The 20,108-nt window shown below is 36.8% G+C and overlaps 1 protein-coding gene and 1 long non-coding RNA gene across 2 annotated transcripts in view; one reads left to right on the top strand and one right to left on the bottom strand.

The window, feature by feature from the left end:
* Positions 1–1,955: 1,955 nt before the first annotated feature.
* Positions 1,956–20,108, bottom strand: part of nlgn2b (neuroligin 2b) — a 194,155-nt gene continuing 176,002 nt past the window's right edge. Inside the window, exons 7-10 of the mRNA XM_007231175.4 lie at positions 18,406–18,573; positions 14,510–14,663; positions 12,725–13,091; positions 1,956–8,027 (exon numbers count right to left, since the gene is read on the bottom strand). Of these exons, the coding sequence (XP_007231237.3) occupies positions 7,091–8,027; positions 12,725–13,091; positions 14,510–14,663; positions 18,406–18,573 (1,626 nt within the window). The 3' untranslated portion in view covers positions 1,956–7,090. The remainder of the gene's footprint in view (positions 8,028–12,724; positions 13,092–14,509; positions 14,664–18,405; positions 18,574–20,108) is intronic.
* Positions 4,966–18,472, top strand: LOC103026826 (uncharacterized). Its single transcript, XR_452860.4, has 3 exons — positions 4,966–5,051; positions 9,648–9,744; positions 18,389–18,472. It is a non-coding gene; the product is annotated as an uncharacterized LOC103026826 (long non-coding RNA).

The following is a 20,108-nucleotide window of genomic DNA, read 5'->3' as shown; positions in this document are numbered from 1 at the left end:
CACATACAGTGTTCAGTGTAAAAACTGTTTAGCTTGGAGCAGCAGGAGAGACAGCAATTGTTCATAGCTGTGGTAATTACCTGAGTAATTAATCAGATTAAACTGCACCTAAAAAGCAGTTTAGCTTAAACATGAGGAGTATATTTGATAATTGGGTCGAAGACAGGATCGCGTTCTTATCTTTTATAACTTTAGAACCGGATCTCCTTCTGTTGTGTCTCTGTGCACTTGTTTTGTCGGTTACTGTTTACTCACATGTCCAAATGAGTTACACCAAGGGTACAAAAAAAAACAGTCAGTTTTAACTTCCACAGTTTCAGATGGAGGTATAACTTGTACACTGAATTACTTAACATATAACAGAATGAATGTCTAGTTGGTGAGATATAAACTGAATACATCCTTTTTCATGTTAAGACAATACTAAATGTCACTCACTAAGGGTTTAGGTAAAAAAAAATAGTAGTAAAATAATGTTTTAAATGGTATTTGCCAGCTACCCAGCTAACCCATAGGCTAAATCACATCAGCCATTTTATTCTCACCTTAGACTTCCAAAACAAACTGTAAAGAACTATATACGGAGTTTCAGTTAATGCGACCAACAGGACAACACTATATTAGAATAACATTTTGTAAATGATTTTTAGGGGAAAATAAAAATGTGGCTACATTAGCACAGTGAAAATAACTGTTGGAATGAGACCCAGACAGAAATCTTTAAAAAATTTATTAAAAATAAATTTAAAATTTATTAATTCACACATAATTTGGTATAAACAAAAAGTTAAGATATGACTTTACAGTAAGTAAATTCCTTAGCATTTGCTATATTTTTCTAGTTTCCACATGTACCATTTGTGACAGGATTAGCATGAGCTTGCTAACATTTAGCTTGCTAGCTTAGATATATTTGTGTCAGAATCTCTGGTGGCTGGTACAAATTATTAACATTATAAAATTTATTTTTATTAATAGCTAAACATTAGCTAATTTAGGTGGACATGAATGTTGTTTTGTGCTTAGTGTGTAAAATGAATTAATTGCATTTAGGAGTTAGCTTGCTAGCTAGATAACTACAGCCTCTGTGCTAAGTAGCTGACTTATCTTACCATATTTTACTTTAAGAATGGGACTGTTCACATGTAAACTAGCTAATGAACTGAAATTAAAGTATGTTTTTAGGTATATATGATAGCTCAGTATGTGTAGGTTTATTTATTTATTTGTATTGTGGTGTTGTCATTGCGGGAGGGGTCAAAAAGACGAGGATGTCTATTAGTAGCAAGCTAAGAACAGCCAATTTTTTTTATTTTTATTTATTTTATTTTATTTTTACATTTTTAAATTTGTATCCCAGTTCATCACAACTGGTTTGACACACATTTACTGGTGTTTTATGGTGAATTCAGTCAATATTCAAATTAATATTTCCCTATTTTTATGTTTTTACATCCCAGGTTATTGTTGTGTGCATTGTTTGCAATACAAGTTGATAACAATGCATTATACTGTATTTTATGCAAACACAATCCAGCTCAAGACCAGCTGGCAATGTAGAAAAATCATACCCTATGCTGTTCAAAAGCAAGTTATATATAGATATGTTTTTTTGTTTGCTGGTCTTGAGCTGATCTTGGATTTTTTTAACAGGGAATGGAAACATGTCCACACGTGTACTATTGATTTTTACAAAACACATATATATATATATATATATAAGTGTTAATAAACAGAAGTCTTGGGTCCCCAACTTGGAGACATCCTTGGGGACATTCTGAATTTCCCAGTTCAAATGAACCGCAACCCATATTTGACCATGATTTACCATTTGACAATATGAATATATGACATTTAAGCTCAGAAATTGTAACATTCTTTGTCACTGTTTTCTAAGTGTAAAAAAAAAAATACCTGCTTTCAGCAGCAGGTGAGTGAGGAAGCAGAGATGTCAGTCTGTTTAATAATGTCTTTTAATGATCTCCAGTTCATATACACAACATACAGTGTGTAATAGCCTTTATATGAAATAGAAATATTAACGCCATTCTCCGAACCCTTTGTACTCTCTTCTCTAGCACTTTTTCGCTGAAACTGAACAAAACGCAAAACCAACAGGTGCAAGTCTTTTATTTGTGTATTTTTTGGCAACCCAGCAGTAATAATAGAACAGTTGCACTTAGTAAATACCTTTGTCTTTTTTTGTCTTTTTCTTTTTTTTAAATCCCTCCCACCCCCCCACAACCCCCATACTATTTTTAGTACATACATGGCAACGGCAGACTTTAGAGGATCACCATGAAACCCTTGGTGAAAGTGTGCTTCGCATGTCTGGCCGCTGCCACACTGGACGCTCTCCACGATCGCCCCGTTTTTGCTCTTTAGAAAAATATGGACAGTTTAAATTCTCTATTCTGAAATATAATATGCAGCTCAAATTCACAGCAAAAGAGATAAGCCAGAAATCACAGCCCCTCCCAGCTAATCTCTGATGGGTCAGTTTAGTTTAAATCTCTATAAACTCACGACCGGTTCGAGTAGCAGTTAAAACCCACAGTGTCATTTAGGCAATTGGAGAAATAATAACTTGGGAATAATAAAACACACAATAGCAAGACCCTGAGAGCGGGCCGCTCGAACAGTGATGACCCCTACGTAAGTGTTTAAAAATGAAGCCCCTTTTTATTAAGATGAAAAATAAAAAGGCTCTTCCAAGGTAAAGTAAAGGTGGCCAATATCACTTTAGATTGATAAAAAAAAAACCTGAACATCAGCTGACCCACACTCAAAAAAAAAAACATAAACGTTCTTTATTTCTTTAATAACTCTTTGTGGTGTGTTTCCATATGATGTTAAGATTCTGCACACTCTTTAATAAAGGTACATAGAAGGCATCCAAGAAGAACCATTTGGATTAGAATCTTTAATTGGATGGTTCAACCATCGTTGCAAATGAGATGAGTAAGTGTGTAGAGGCTCTTTCAGTTCAAATAACTTCAAAATAATATAGACAATTCTATGCAATGTTTAAAATAAAGGGTTTTCACAAAAAGACTTTTGGTTCTCAACCCTTTAACTGATTGCTCTGTAGAGAGCCATTATTGTAAATCAAATGTGGGTGTGCAGAACATTTAAAATTTTCTTCCACATAAGGTTGAGGTTCTAAGCACTCTCAAAAATAATGGTTATAAAGAATATCAATTTTAGAAGATTTTTGAAAGACTGTTATGTTAACCTCTACAGGGTAACTGAGACAAAAGCTTGTTTAGTAGAACCACTTTGGTTCATAACTTTTTAATGGATGGTTCTTTAAAGAATATATGTATGAACATAGGTGTGTAGAACCTTTTCTAATGTTTAAGGAAAATAAAACTTAATTAGCCAATTCCATAACCATTCCATTACAATAACAAATTATAGCCTTTATTTTTAAGAGTGCAGCTTTAAACAGTGTCCCTCTTTGGCTGCTGAAGGACATCTCCTCTTTAAAGCATTCTCAGTCAATAATGCTAATGTTGAAAACAATGAATGGAAGCAAAGAGCTACTGTTAGCATTACGAACAAAACATTTGCAAACTGGCTTACATTCCATGTCAGCAGCATTAGCAGTTCTTCATCGTAGAGTCCCAGCAGTGCCAGGGATGTAATTCAATCCAACCTGAATGTTCAGAATGACCCCAGTGCCCAAATGTGATTGGAAACCCATACCCTGTACACCCACTGCTCATTTTATTAGAAACCACCCACCATACAGCTTCATTCTGTAGGTTTTGACGATATTAAATGTTTGGGCTTACATATAAATGTAGCTAATCATTAAAACTTTGATGTGGTTGATATTTACTCTTTTGTCTTTTAAAACTAGGCTTCCTATGATGAAATCTGTACAAAGTAAACATTAAAAATGCATATTGGATTAAAGCTTTGGGCATGAGATTTAAGCTATCAGATAGGACCTCAGCCTCAGACCCTAATTAGCTTGTTAGGGCTGTGGCAAATTTTCAAGACTTCATAAATACTCTAAATACCCTAATCATGTCCCAACAACCAGCAAGCTCCAACCCCAACCACGGGCTCCTTTAAACAGCTGCCTAGCAGAAGATTCTTAAAGGAACATCCAAACAAGTCTATTGTATTTTGGAAAAAAGTCAAACTAGATATGTGTTTTTTTTTTTTTTAAATGAAGAACTGTTAAGCATTTGTTACTGGAATGAGACTCAAAAAAAAAACTGGAAAATAACTTCTAGAATTGGTATTTTTAATAAAATGGCCACTAAACATATGCTCAGGGTAGGTGTCAACTGGCCGATCATAATGTGTTTCTCTAAATTGCCTCCAGACTATTTGAAAATACTGCTCAGAAAATCAACAAAGTATCTTAAAATTGATGAAGGAAAGGCCGACCGCGGTAGCTACTCCCTTCCTGGGTGAATCGCAACTTGCACCTGCCGTCACAAAGGGTATGTTTTTGGACCGTCCACCTGTAAACCGAACCATAAACATAATATTTACAAAGACCAAGTCTTCTCTTTTATATCTTGAAAAAAAAAGAGTACATTTTGTGTTTTTTGTTTTGTTGTTGTATCTTTCTGTCCAGTAGAAAGCAGTTTCCATCTGTCCGCTGGGTGTGGGCAAAATGATGATGACTGGCGTGGATCAGATACCAGATGAGTGTGTGTGTGTCTGTGTGTGTGTGTGTGAGGAGCTAACGACAGTTTCTTCCACTCAGGCCTTGCCTTGGTCGTGTCACGTTACGTCCGATACAGGCGCAGAAGTCAGTCGCATAGTCTAGCGTTAGACTGGATGCTGTGACCCAACCAGGCTGACCCGTAGCTTGACCTTACGGCCCAGCGAGCTGTTTTCTGTTTTCCTCACCCATTGTCTCTTCTCTTCTCTTTGCCTTGTGGCCTCCTCGGTGCCATGAAGGTGCGGGAGAACGCAGGAGCGGGCTGGCCGTCTGAATATGAGAGAGAGAAAGAGAGAGAGCAAGAACACAGGAGGAAAGAAAGAGGGAGTCCTGACCGTTTTAGCTCAAATGAAGCAACTGTGTGGTGAGTAGAGTGGAATTTACAGCAGAAATGGGGATAAAATGGTGTGAAAAGAAGGAGAACGAGGGGGATGTGGATTGATAAGTCTGTCTGGGGAACAGGTCGCACAGGTACAATGCTTAGTGGAGGAAAAAAGAAGGGATCTGTTCATCCTTTATTTTTTTTTTTAATTTGTGATCATGATCAGTTTTCATTTTCCTGATATGCTTTTTAAGTATCTACAGAAGAAAAATGATCTCTGAATGAAGTGCACAAAATAGAGAAGATGTAAAAAAAGAAAAAAGAAAAAATGAGAAGAAAGAGAGAAATAGAGGGAAAAAAGACTAGCGATAATAAAAACAAGACAAGAAAAGATGTCTTGAATCTCGAGTGCGGAACATTTATGTCCATTTTTTCCTCTTTTTTCTTTTAGAAAATAAATCATGCAAATTTCCCAGAGAGAGAGGGAGAGACAGAGAGAAAGAGAAAGAGAGAGAGAGCAAACAAGATATAAATTTTATAATTCTATAGACTTTTTGTATAGATATTCTTCTTATATTTTCATATATCTCTTCTCATAAGCAGAGACCAGCGACAGTGCAAAACCAGAGAAAACAAACAAAAGCAAAACGAAAAAAGACAGAAAAGAAATGCAAAAACAAGGTTTTGGCACTTTTTTTTTCTTAACGCAAATTCCTTAAATGTCATCCGGTTCAGGCAATCCGCTCCAATTCCAAGTCAGCCCAGCAGACTCAGCGTCTGATTGGACGGTTTATCATCACAGTACTTGGCACAGAAATGCTGGTAAAAACGATATCGGAATCTTTGTTTTTTTTTTTTTCTTTTCCATTTTTTGTCTTAATATCATTCATATACGAGTGTCTTGGTAATACATATTAATTTTTTCTCGTTTTGCTCGTTATAAAAATGTTTGACGTTGGCAAAAACTGAGTTCTGTGTTTAAAAACCCAGACTATTGAAAGAAAAAACAAGAAAAAAGACAAAGTAATAACAACAAAGGGGAGGAGCAGAGGGCGTGGCCGAGCGAGAGAGAAAAATGCAGAGAGAGGAAGCGCACAGAGGTAAGAACACGAGCGGACGGTGAGGTGAGGGCGGAGTGAGTCGGCCGAGTCGTTCTTCCGATTCTCAGCAAGAAACTCTTTCTTTCTCCGGCTGAAGAGCTTGCGGGAGAGAAGAGTGGGGTCAGAGGTAAAAGGACAGGAGAAGTGTGTGTAAGTGTGTGTGTGTGTGTGGACTGTATCTCTGCAGAGTCTGTGTCCAGAGGGTAAGCGAGCTGCTGCCACCATGAATTTGGCACCCTGTACAATTGGAAAACGAACACTTCTGATTAATACAAGCTGCATTTGAGCTGATTTAAGCTACTGTAATAGTTGTGTTTTTTTTGAGAAATTAAACATTTGATTTTATTTAAAAAGTTTTTTGAGGGTTTTACACTATTTTAAAAAATAGCAATTCTTGAGAAGTATTTGGCAATATTGTTATGCAATTTTTAAGTTTTTAGCAAATATTTTAGCAATTATTTAAGAGTTCACTAAGTCAGGTTTGGAACTTTCTTAATAAAAAAAAAGTTTACTTCCAGAGTGAGACTGACTTATGCAAATGAGCTGTTTTGACATTGGCTGCAGTGTGTTATGGTCTGAAAGTGCAAATGGCGAAGTTTAACTGGTGTAGGCTGAATAGGCCTATATAACAAATGTATAGATCATTTACAAAAAAAGTAAACCGTTTCTATGTTTCTAATCTTTAACAGTGTTCATGAAACTAGTTAATTTAACACAATGCAAGGAAAAGTCTGATTACCGTAATTTGTCTCTGTAATGTATACAGACTGTGGTGTTGTAATTAGGGCACTAATTAAAACACTAAACACGTAATGTTTAAATTCTCAGAAAAAAACATCACCGCAAATTCAGATTTTTGAAGCAGCACAAATCAGCCCAAACACAAAACAAAATTTAACGCATCTGTTCGTTTCCCAATCATGCTGGTGGGCCGACTTCACAGAGGTCGAGGTGCTTTGCCCCTTTCTGGAGGCGCTACTACTATACACGGGTGGTGGAGTGCTGGTGGGGCAGGGCGTTGTTGCTGTGGCTGGAGCTGGGGGCTGGGGCGGGGGGGTAAGTGTTGAAGGCATGGAGAGGCTGCATGCCAGTGATGGTGCTGGGCATCATGGAGAGGGCGTTGGCCGTCATGAGCGGCACGTCCTCGGGCGCCCGCCGCAGCGCCAGCGTGTAGTCCGGCGGGCACACAGGTGGACGCAGGGGCTCCAGGTCGCCGTGGAGGCTGCGTGGCGCCAATGGGGTACCGTGGTCCAACTCTACCCTCTGTTGCTTCATCTGGAGGGACATTAGCTCCTCCTCTTGGCTAAGCGCCAGGTCGTTGTGAGGTGGAGCCATGCCCGCTATGCCTGCAATGCCCCCTGTCGGCCCACCGGCACCGCGTTGAGGAGACAGGCGTCGGTGTCTGCGCTGGAGGAGCTCGTGGCGCTTGTCGCGCTTGTAGTAGAGTGCAGCGAAGGCCAAGACGTTGAGGAAAAGCAGCGACGCTCCTACAGCAACCGTCACGCTCAGCTCAGTCGAATAATCCCGAGTGGCTTCAGGAAACGGAGAGATCCTCGGACGCTCCGAACCTTCCGGATCTGGATCTGGAGGATAGGTGGACACCACTGGGTGCCTTGTGGATCGTGTCCCTGGACCCGGCACAGGAACCTTCCCTGGGAACCTACCCCCACCACTACCGGGCGGTGTGCGGGTGTTAATGGAGTTGAAGAATTCTTCATGCAGTGTGTGCAAGTGAGGCACCAGCTCCAGCCAGAATGCTACTTTATTGGCCCTGTAGTTATCGCGGACTCGAGGCTTTAGGCCGATATGGAGGTATTGTTTGTCCTTGGAGCTGAATTTGGTCCATATGACCTCCTCAAAGCGATTGGGTTTAGTGTGGATGAACTTGGTGTCCTGTGGCACCGGGACATTTGGATCTCTGCAAAGACAAAAAAAATTAAAAAAGGAAGACATTACCCATTTGAATGATTCATTATCAGGGCCAGTGCTTTTTTCCAGAGTTTGACCTCCAAAATGCTATTGTGATATAGCTTGATACTTATTATGTCATTAATAATATGTAAAGGGTTCTTCAAGGCATTTGAAAACAGTTTGATTTTTAGTTTTTAGAACTGTAAAACAGAATGGACAATTTTCATAGGTTTGACTTCCCATTACTCAAAAATGCTATATAAGCTGAAACATACATATTGAATACATGAGAATGAGATAATTGCAGATTTTGTGGTGTGATACGATAATCCTTTGATTTTCAAGTTTTATAGGACTCCAACCTGGTCTATATACAACCAAATAGCCCAAAAAAAATCTGACATGAATACTATTATAAGTGCTCGTCAGACCTTCAGTGGTGTAATTTTATAATCCTTTATTTTTCTAATTTTGTAAGAGTTTATACAATCAAATAGGGCATTTTGTCAAATTTTGCAATCCCATTACTCCAAATTTCTACAATAGTATAATGAAACTTACATGATTAATACAATGGAAAATGACCTACAGTCATATGAAAAAGTTTGGGCACCCCTATTAATCTTAATCCTTTTTAGTATATTATTCTAAATATATATAATATTCTAAATATTTGGGTGTTTGCAACAGCCATTTCAGTTTGATATATCTAATAACTGATGGACACAGTAATATTTCAGGATTGAAATGAGGTTTATTGTACTAACAGAAAATGTGCAATATGCATTAAACCAAAATTTGACCGGTGCAAAAGTATAGGCACCCTTATCATTTTATTGATTTGAATACTCCTAACTACTTTTTACTAGCCAGGGGTATCCAATCATGAGAAAAGGTATTTAAGGTGGCTAATTGCAAGTTGTTCTCCTATTTGAATCTCCTCTGAAGAGTGGCATCATGGGCTCATCAAAACAACTCTCAAATGATCTAAAAACAAAGATTGTTCAACATAGTTGTTCAGGGGAAGGGTACAAAAAGTTGTCTCAGAGATTTAACCTGTCAGTTTCCACTGTGAGGAACATAGTAAGGAAATGGAAGACCACAGGGACAGTTCTTGTTCTTGTGGCAGGCCAAGAAAAATATCAGAAAGGCAGAGAAGAAGGATGGTGAGAACAGTCAAGGACAATCCACAGACCACCTCATTTTAATCCTGAAATATTACTCGGTCCATCAGTTATTAGATATATCAAACTGAAATAGGGGTGCCTAAACTTTTTCATATGACTGTAGGTGTTGTCACTGATAACACTTGATGTTTAAACATTTGATTTTCTTCTTTAATAAGGCTTTAAATTTTAATTTAAAAATAAAGTGTAATTAACATAAAAACAGAGGTATTATATTTTTAGTAAGAGAAAGGTCTGCATCTCCAAAATGTTATACTGTTCTACAGATAGATAGTGTTTATATTTCTGGTGTATTGTATATGTTGTATATGTTTATTAAGATGTAAAACTAGTTTCCTTTTTAATTTCAGTCTTTGCACGAGAAGTCTATGTTTCTGGTGTACTGTATATGTTGTTTATATTTATTAAGATGTAAAACTTGTTTTTCTTTTTAATTTCAGCCTTTGCACGAGAAGCAGCTTCTCCCCCAGCTCTGCAGTGCACGCAGATACCGTAAAACACAGTTTCGTCTTTCGTACAGGAGATTCATCTTTTTTGGTAAAGCAAATATGTTTTGTATAGCTTATATATATATTAACATGCTTTACATATCTTTATTTTAAATATGCCATTATCATGATGGATTTATAATGTACAGTGGTTACTTTATCAACATTAGTGTCAACTAAAGGCATTATATGTAATGAGTGTTTAAATATTCAGTATAGATTATTTAGTGTCTGTGATATAAGTATGTATTATAAATTACTGAGTATCTGCAATAATTTATTAAATGTCCATTAAAATTATAAAATAATTAATATGAATTATTCAGAATCCACTATAGGTTTTTCAGTATTTGTTATGAATTATTCTGTACACTACGATACACTATAACCTATTAAGTATCTACAATTTAAAAACATAATGTGTGAGCTCTTTAGTTAAGAAAGTAAGGTTGATACTGAAGACTGAGCCCTCATACAGACCCTATACAGAGTTTAATGAGTTAAAATGCAATCGATTGTATCAGAATATATAAGATTATATCAGATAAGATCAGGTAAGCACACCCCTGCTTCTTCTAAGCTGTGGTCCTGCCTCCAAAGAGGGCAGCTGTGAAAGGCTCATGTCAATAAGAGGGTTAAATATTCAGATGTTCAGATTGTTTTCCCAGCTTTACCTGATCGGATTTACGTGTTTAGTCACACCATCAGCGGTTTCCTTTCCGACGAAACCGTTGCATTGATGCGTTTGAACGTGTTCCAAATCAGAATAGAAAAGATCTGTTTGGACGTTACCTTTTGATGTTTAGACTTCAAAGGAAAGATCAAGTCTTCTCTGGATGTAAGAGAAAAATCTGATTGGACTGTACTTGAAAACAAAGGTTTAAAAAGCAGGTGTTAATGCGCGTATCAGACGTCCGCTGACTTCAAAAGAGCTACGTGTGAAAAGAAACGTATTATAGTGTTATAGTGCAGTTTGAGAGTGTTAAAATATAGCTGTTTCAGTGATGCGTTCAGTGTATTTTTTACATTACACTGCTGCAAACAAGTCACTTTTGTAAGGGTCTCTGGATAAGGGCACCCGGATATTTACTGTATACACATGGACCTAAATACAGGACTCAAATACAGGTGGCTCATGCTCTAATGCTGTTTTCAGCATTATTTTAAAGGACCATTAGGGGTTATATTTTCTGTTAGAACTCATAAAATGATCAGGATGTATCATCAGATATTAAGGAAACATGCTGAGTTAAAGCACAGATCACTCTGCTCAGCAGAGCTTCAGCCAGTATTCTCTTATTAGTACTGTGTCATCATAATATGTGTGGGTTGTAGCCTCTGAATTTGCCTACTGCCAGTCCAATTTCCATACCCTAGGTTGCCAAGTGTAAAACACATTTAAAGTGGACTTAATTATGGTTGCATTTAGGGGTGTGCCATATCATATCGTACGCAATAATATCGCCAAACTTTTTGAATACGTGAACCATATTATACCCTGAAATATCGTGCCATATCACCCACCCCTAATTATCACATCAGGGTGCTACTTTTTTGCTGTTTTAGGAAAAAGAAAAAATGACACTTTTCTCATTTCCTATTATATATATACTAGAGACAGATTGTATCTAACCAGTATCATTTATTTTTCTTTAATCCTGGATATATGCAGATATTTGAATTATTATTTGTATTAGTATCATGACATTCTGAATCATTGACTTCTGTTACAAATCTGCTAAAATTCTTGTATTTTTTATATCTCAGCTAGAGGTGTACCATATCATATTGTATACTGTAACGATGGGAGCAGACGGGAGGCGGATTTATATGCGGGTAAGAACAAGACTTTAATAAATAACAAATAAACAAATAAGGGAATAACAGATATATATGTACATAAACAAACAAACAGGGAGTAAAGTAAAACAGATACTAACAAACAGGGCTAGGGATATATACAGGGATAAATAAGTGAATAATATACAAAAAATAAATAAATAAATAAATAAATAAGAAATAAACGTGACAAATAACAGACTAGAAATAAACAATAGCGTGTAAATACAAGACCATAGAAAGAGCAATAACGTGACGTAGCAAACAATAGCAATAACGAGATAAGACAGACAACGTAGGAAGGTGCAAAGACCGACGGATAAAGGACTAAAGTGTACTATATATAGGAACATGAAACACTGAACACCTGGGGAAGGGGCGGAGCTACAAATAAGACACACGTGACGGAAAATTAAAGGAGAGACACACTAGGAAACGGGGAAAACACAGGGAAACATAATGAGGCCGTGACATATACAATAATGAAATGTAAGTTTTGGTTTGTTGCAGTAGTGTATTTTTTATTTTTTTATCATATTGCCAAGAGTATCGTTATCGCGATAATACCATGAAATATCATGATATTATTTTAGGGCCATATCGCCCACCCCTAGTTGCATTATACCATTCCAACACTATTGGTTTATATGACTCTTGGTTTATATTTACATTGTACTAAAACGCATTCATTTTTAATCGGCATATATATATATATATATATATATATATATATATATATATATATATATATATATATATATATATATATATATATACAGAATTGTATATATACACACGGCCTAGTTTTATTTATTTTAACATTAACATTTTATTATGACATTATAGTCATTATGACTTTTAGATTTTGTTTTTTTTTTCTGAGAGAAGAGGGGTTTATGCGTTATAGGACCAGGGGTTTATGCGTTATAGGACCAGCGGCCTAAGCTTTTGTCCTTAATGGCAATTTTTCCTTTAGATTGCTTTTACCTTTATACCTTAAGTAGTACTTTTAGACTCTTTATTGAGTAAAAAGATTGAGTTGATACTTCAACTTCCACAGAAGTATTTTTAAACTCTAGTATCTATACTAATGAATGGGAGTACCTTTGACACCTTTGGTGCAAATTAAACTAGTCTAATGCATTTATTAAAAGGTGTCCACAAACATTTGGACATTATGTTGTACTAACCCAGTTTTGGCAAAGTTGGTCCAGTAGGTCATCACAACGGCGCTGAGCATCACATCATTTTTGGAGAAGTTGCAGGGGAACAGGTCGGTGGCGCCCACCATGGGCACTCCAAACACGTATGGGATCTCGTCTCCGTGTGCCGCATCGGCCCATTCCGGCCGCGCCTCTGTCTGGCAGTGGTGGTGGAAGGTGTAGAAATAGACTGGGGACTGGAACTCTGCGTGCAGCTTCGCTGTGGCAACTGCAGGTGCAACCCACTGGTGGTCGGTAAAAAGTGCCAGAAGCGTTTTCCTTCGCATGTCGCCGTTGTCTCGATCAGCCCAGTCCGTGTACATGAACTTAATGGTCTCTCGCAGGATGTCTTTACCTGAGATAGAGAAAACAAAAACAGTGGATCCAGTAGGCTATAGCCAAAGGCTCTCCTGCTGTTGAGAAAAAAAGTATGCACCAAAGATTAACCAAAGATACATTTAGGGTAATCATTTATACCCCTAACTGCCACTAACACAACCCCTCTGGAGCTCACCATTCTTGGAGGAGAATATTAACTGCTAATTCCAGACAGTTTTAGAAGAGCTACAGTCTGTGTCTGTTAGCAATGTGGCTTTAACTTGACTAAACCCGGCTCTTAACATTTTGGCTAACTCTATTGTTGGTTTTATAACTCATAAGGTTCATAGTAAGCCACAGACATGCCGTACATATCATAAAAACAGCAAAACTTAACATTGCAACTCCAACTCTGTTGAGCCAGAGTATAAGCATTGTGGATAATTGTGGCTAACCAACTCTAACCCTGCCAGGACTGGCTGCTGTGTCTGTTAGCATTATGGTTTTAACCCAGCTGAACATGTCTATTAGCTTTATGACTAACCTGCTACTCTAGGTTTTTTTTATTTTAGTGCAGTGCCCCGAACCTGCCACTAACTATCAGCAAGTAATCCAGCTTAGAAAAAAAAACAGTTAGCATCATGGCTTTTTAGGCTTCATAACTTGGGTTCAGAAAACCTATAGACATCATACATATATCATAGCAAACAGCAACACCCTATCTAACCAGTGCACTCCAGAAGAAAAACAGCTAAAATCCATCTGTTTTAATAAACATTAGCATTAGCCTTATGGTGTGCCATATCGTATCGTACACAATAATATCGTAAAAAAAATTAAATATCGTAAACAATATTATACCCTAAAATATTGCGCCATATCACCCATCCCATTTCCTATTATATATCTGCTAGAGACAGATTATATCTGTCCAGTATCATTAATTTTACTTTAATCCTGGATATATGGAGATATTTGGAGTGCATTACAATTATTATCATGACATTATGGATCATTGTCTTCTGTTACAAATCTGATAAAATTCTTGTATTTTTTAATATCTCATTTAGGGGTGTGCAGCATTATATTGTATGTAATAATTAAATATTTTTATATTTTCTTGCATTGTATAGTGTCATATAGTATAGTTTTGTCATATCTTCAAGAATGTCGTTATCGCGAAAATACCAGAAAATATTGTGATATTATTTTAGGGTCATATCGCCCACCCCTATCAGAGACCAAGAAATCCAAAACTGAAGATTTTTCACTGTAAGCTATATATTTTTTTTTTACGGAATACAGAGCACCTTCATCAGCACAGAGAGAACAGTAACACTATCCACATTACCCTGAAATGGCTATACGAGAATACTGTAAGTGCTCAAATGTTTGTGTGTGTGTGTGTGTGAAAGTGTGTGTGTGAAAGTGTGTCTGTCTGTGAGGAATTCACACCATCTGGGTATCCGTAGAGGTTGTCCACAAAATTAGATATGGTGTAGTCGAACGAGGCCGCGGAGATGCCGTCCTCTCCTTCACTGTCGTCCACAAACTTCAGCCCCTCGCCCTGATTCACCCCCAGCAGGATGTCGTAGTTCAGAAATTCTCCCTGTAGGAACAGTCAAACATTAATCACACAACTGTGCACACTTTCATACACACACAGAGTAAACAGAAGAATATATATTAAAAATATATAAAAATATATTAATCTGGACCAGAATTAACAGACCCGAACACCACACAAGGGTTAAACACTAAAATGTATTCACTCCCTAAAGTTATATTTTGATTGTTTCAGTTCCTAATTGGTGAGGAGCTTATATTTTGCACTTTGAAGTTTTAGTGTACCTAAGTGAAGTTAAGTGTGCTGAGAGATGCGGGATGACTAGAGTTTGTCTAGAGATGTCTAGAGTTTTTTTCTAGAGCCGATTTTTATTTTTTAAAAGAATGAAAACAACCATCTGTTATCTACATACATGTTTTGGTACTTTAAAATCAGACTACCTTTATAAAGGGTTTATAAATGGTTTACAATTAGTTTATTAATGGTTACTAATTAGGTTATAAATGCCTTAAAATCATTCATAATCAGTTATAACACACACATAGAAAGGGCAACAATACAGATGGCTGTGGGTTCACTATTTGGCAAACAACAGGTCATTGTTGCCCTTTCTACGTATGTGTTATAACTGATTATTAATGATTTTTAAAGCATTTACAACCTAATTAGTAACCATTAATAAACTCATTGTAATTAACCATTTATATACCCTTTATAAAGGTAGTCTTATTTTAACCCATTTTTTTTTATTAGCGGCCACTATTTCAAACCCATACTTACTGAAATATTTATTGTAGTCCCAAAAAAAGCTGTGCTAACTTAAAATTATTGATTTAAGTTAATTTATTTTACTTGTTTTTAAATTATAAAATGATCTCAACATATTTTGTCTCTCTGTAAGCTGTAAAAGTGTGTATCGGCATTGGTATCTTTTTATCTTTAAATATTTTATTTTAGCTTGTATCAAAGTGTAAATATGATGTGCTCTCAAAATAACTCAACACACAGCTATTAATGTCTAAACCACTGGCAACAAAAGTGAGTACACCGCTAGGTAAAAATGACCAAATTAAGGCACAAAGTAACAATATTTTGAGTGACCACCATTATTTTCCAGCAGTGCAGTAACTCTCTTAGGCATGGAGCCCCAAACCATTATGCTACCACCACCATGTTTCACTGTAAGCAAGGGACAGTTGCCTTGGTACTTCTAACTATGGCGCCGCCACACATGCTGGACAGTATTGGAACCAAGCTAATTTACGTTGACCTTCTAAGGCCACAGGAAAAGGTTCTAGTAATCCATGCTCTTGGACTGCTTGTCTTCAACTACCTGTTTGCAGACTTTCTTGTGCATCAGTTTCAGAAGAATTCCCACTTTCAGTTTTCTAATTTATGTTCTCCACAGGCTAACCACAAATAAAATCAGTCTGGTTAGTTTTAACATGGTTTTATTCATCTAATTTAAGTTAAATAAGAAAATGTGTAACATTACAAACCCTCTCTTTCTATAAGGGGACATGGTAAACAAGAAATGTTGCCTTAAATTAAAGTGTTACCAAGTTTTCATACCATCTTACCCTAATCTGACTCTTTAACAGAGCCGCGAGTCAAAACTATTTATAGATAACATATATAAATTAGAAATAACGACCCACATATTGCTAACTACAGTATTGCACACATGAGCAGCGCCTGCAGTCAAATCTGCGTATGGACAACACATATGCATCCCAGACACTGACCCAGATAGCAGACACTGTATGGAAAACTACAGTGTGACACTAATAATGCCTCCAGTCAAAATAGCAAAGGCACTTTCAGGCGTGCATACAGACCAGGCACACACCGAACAGCTCACTGAAGAGTCAAACTGAAGTTCAGGCTGTCCTGCTGTAGACTGAAACACTTTAACAACAGCTCACTCTCACTTTAGTTTAGTAATTATTCCTTATTATTATAGTGTTACAGAATCAAGCAGAGTATATACTGTATCTGTGTCTGAACATTCTACACTCAGAACTACAAAATCTACATATTAGTTTTATAGATACTGAATCATTTGTATATGATACTGGATAATTTATAGTAGACGCTTAACAATGCACAGTGTATACAGAAGAATTAATAGTAACAATCGCATAAGTCAAATTATACCACAGTTAGTTCCGACCCTGCAATGTGATTGTCTGAGAGGTGTTCTATGAGTGCCATTATCAGCCGGTAATGCACTGTAACCGAAGCTCTCCACGTATTACTCCACCACATACTGGTAACCTAGCAACGATCAGTGTAAAAAAAAAAAAGTAATTAGTTATAGTTACTAGTTACTTCTCCAAAAAGTTACTAACTGAGTTACTCCACTACAAAAGTATTGCGTTACTTTTGCATACCTGTCAAGTTTTGAATTTAAAAATAAGGGACATTTTCCGCCGCCCGCTTTGAGCCGTCCCACCAGCCCAACTGAGGTTCAGTATCTCTTACATTTTAAGACTAGTTTACAAGAAATCTAAAATAACCACCTGTGAACCACCAACATCCAGCTTCTAGCAAACTAGTTAGCTAAATGAATTTGTTTATTATAGCTTACAGTAGGTCCTGCAATCCTAAATTAGTAAATACAAGTAAAAACAAATAATTAGTTACTGGCTGATCAGGTACATCAGGGCAGGTCACAGTTTACATGGTTAGCTTCGTTACCTTTCTTTTAGAAAAATCGCCGTATATCCAGATCTGTTATAACGTCAGCTGCCCCGACTAGCTGCCTGAACTCACAGAGAGGGGGCGGGGCTTTCCCACACTGACCATTCCCTGCGCTCCGCAAAATCAACAAGCTGATTGGCTGTTTCTCCTGAAAGGTGGGACTTTCTCCTTGAACTGGCACCATGATTGGCTTTAAGAGATATAATAATCTCTCAATAATATGTTTTTGTTATAATACAGGAAATTTACGAGAAAATACTAATACGGGAGGACAGCGGGAAAGAGGGGTTAAATACGGTAGTTTCCGGGCCAAAAGGGGAGACTTGACAGGTACACTTTTGTAAAAAAAAAACAAAACAAAAAAAAACCCAATAATTGAGCGTTTAAAGTAACGTGCAGTAACGGGGTCGGAAATGGTAACGGCGTTATAGTTACTGTCAGAGTAATTAGTTAGATTAATCATTACTGAAAAAAGTAACGGCTTTAGTAACGCGTGCAACGATGCAGCGCTTACCAGCCAAAGAGTGCAGCTACAAACAGAGCAGCAATGTAACTATTTTAACTCGTGGGGTATTTATAACCAAACAGATCGTATTTTCTGTGGTATAATCGCAATAATACACTCGAAGTTTGTGCTATAACGTGTAATATTGTCACTGCTGTGCTAATCATTAATAGTAGATTTGGAATAATTCTTAGTCGGTGCTGAAAAATTAATGGTTCATATTAAATCATTTGTAGTAAATGCGGAACAATTCATAGTGCATACTGAATAATTCATAGTAGACACTAAACAACTCATAGTAACAACAAAATAATTCACAGTAACATCATTAATAGTTAATACTGAAACATCCCTGTAACTACTGAAGATTCCTTTATGTATACTAATTAATTCATAGTAAAACCTGCATAATTCATAGTGGATAATGATTTATTTATTTCATTTATTTTACAGTTACAGATTGCTGTTGCTTAGCAACCAATAGTCAGTAGATCGATCAGACTGTTGAAAATTACAGCTGCATAATTGTGTATAACTAATGATTATGTATATTAAACAGAGAGACTGATATCAAACCTGCTGCATGAGGATCTCTGGGTCGTCCGGAACCACGTCTCCATCCACCACGGGTCCGAAGGCGATGTGGTACCGGGCGGGCTGGATGTCCTGATCCACCAGCTCACGAAAACTCTTCCTCCGCAGACAGTCCACCAGGTCGGCCGTGTCGCTGTTGCTGCAGCCCACCTGAGGACAGGTGATAGAGCGCATACACAGGTTCATGATTCAAAGAGATGTCAGACAGTAAGCTGACAGTGGTGCTGTGCAGTTACTGTACATTGGATGATGATGTCATTTTATGATCAATGAAGCTGATCAGTGCTGCGGAATTACTGAGGATCCATACACATTTTAATCAAGCCTAATTTATCTGTGTACTGTGCACAGTGATTTTACATCATTTAATTGTGTTTTTTCAGCATAAAAATTTAATTTTGGAACTTCATAAAACACTTTTGTATGATAATATTCAGCCAAACTGATATCATTTACACACCAGCCACACTGAGCAGCTGCTCCTACCACCTTCACTAAGGCCAGGCACGCACAATTCAATATAAATTGCCCATATAAAAAGCTCACACATGAGAGGGTAGTCTGGTCCACTCAAAACATTATTTTAAACATACACTGTATATGCAAACCATACTGTGGGTGTTCACAATGTAATTCACTGTGCTGGAGTGAATAAAATACAGTATAATGACAATATACCGGATTTTTCAGACTATGAAGCTCATCTGATTGTAAGGCGCACTATCAATAACCGTCTTTTTTTTGTCTATTTTCATACATAAGGCACTTTAACCCTTGTGTGGTGTTCATATTTTTGTAACTCGTTTACTTTGTTACTTGTATTTAATTCAGCAAAATTAAGCAATTTTACATTAAAATGCTTTACACATGCTTGCTTCACTTACATTGCAAACAATATAAACAGCTTACATGGTTAATATTTGCCCTTTACCTTTCTTATGTTACATTTCTTTCAAAAAGTGCTACTCTTTTTTTATTAGTTTTCTAATAAAATGTAAAAGAAAATGAATTAAACTCAAGATATGAGTAGAAAATTTGTTTAGTTTCAAATTTACAAATGAAGCAATGTTTATTAGCCCTTAGACAAACATACTGTATGTAATATATATGTGTAGGGGGGGGGGGTGTACAGTGTGTGTTTATCGAAAATGTGTTTTGATATATGTTTTTCACAAAAAAATGAGCCAATGCAAATGAGTTTGAATTAGAAAAAATATTATTTTAGTTTTATTTGATGAAAAATGAAAACGGGTCCCACAGACCCGAACACCACACAAGGGTTAAGCAACACTAGTAAGTCATGTTGCTAGTAAGTCGCCATGTTCCTCTTCAAATAGAATGGAGAAGTGCCTAAGTAAACAAAACTGTAATTCTAAAGAAAGTATTGGATGTTAATCTACATGGATTTCTCTCCAGAAAACTGTTTATTTGGGCGAGTTAAACGCTTCAGTTTATTAACAGTAAGCTTAGATTTCCAAAACTTTTTCTAACAGTGAATTTTTTTTAGTGAAGTTTCTTTAGAACTTTAGCAGCATTAGCATTAGCTACCAACTGCAGTGCTAATGGGACTTAAATGCCACCTAATAGAACTAGACTGAGGAACCCTGAGTCTTATGGTAACCCAGGGCACTATCAGCTAGTGGTTTGTCCCACGTAGCTTGTTTTAACACTGCAAATACACTATA

This window comes from Astyanax mexicanus, chromosome 20 (genome assembly GCF_023375975.1).
Source record: "Astyanax mexicanus isolate ESR-SI-001 chromosome 20, AstMex3_surface, whole genome shotgun sequence".
Lineage (NCBI taxonomy): Eukaryota > Metazoa > Chordata > Actinopteri > Characiformes > Acestrorhamphidae > Astyanax > Astyanax mexicanus.
Note: the sequence above shows the minus strand (reverse complement) of the source record. Positions and strands in the feature narration are given on the sequence as shown.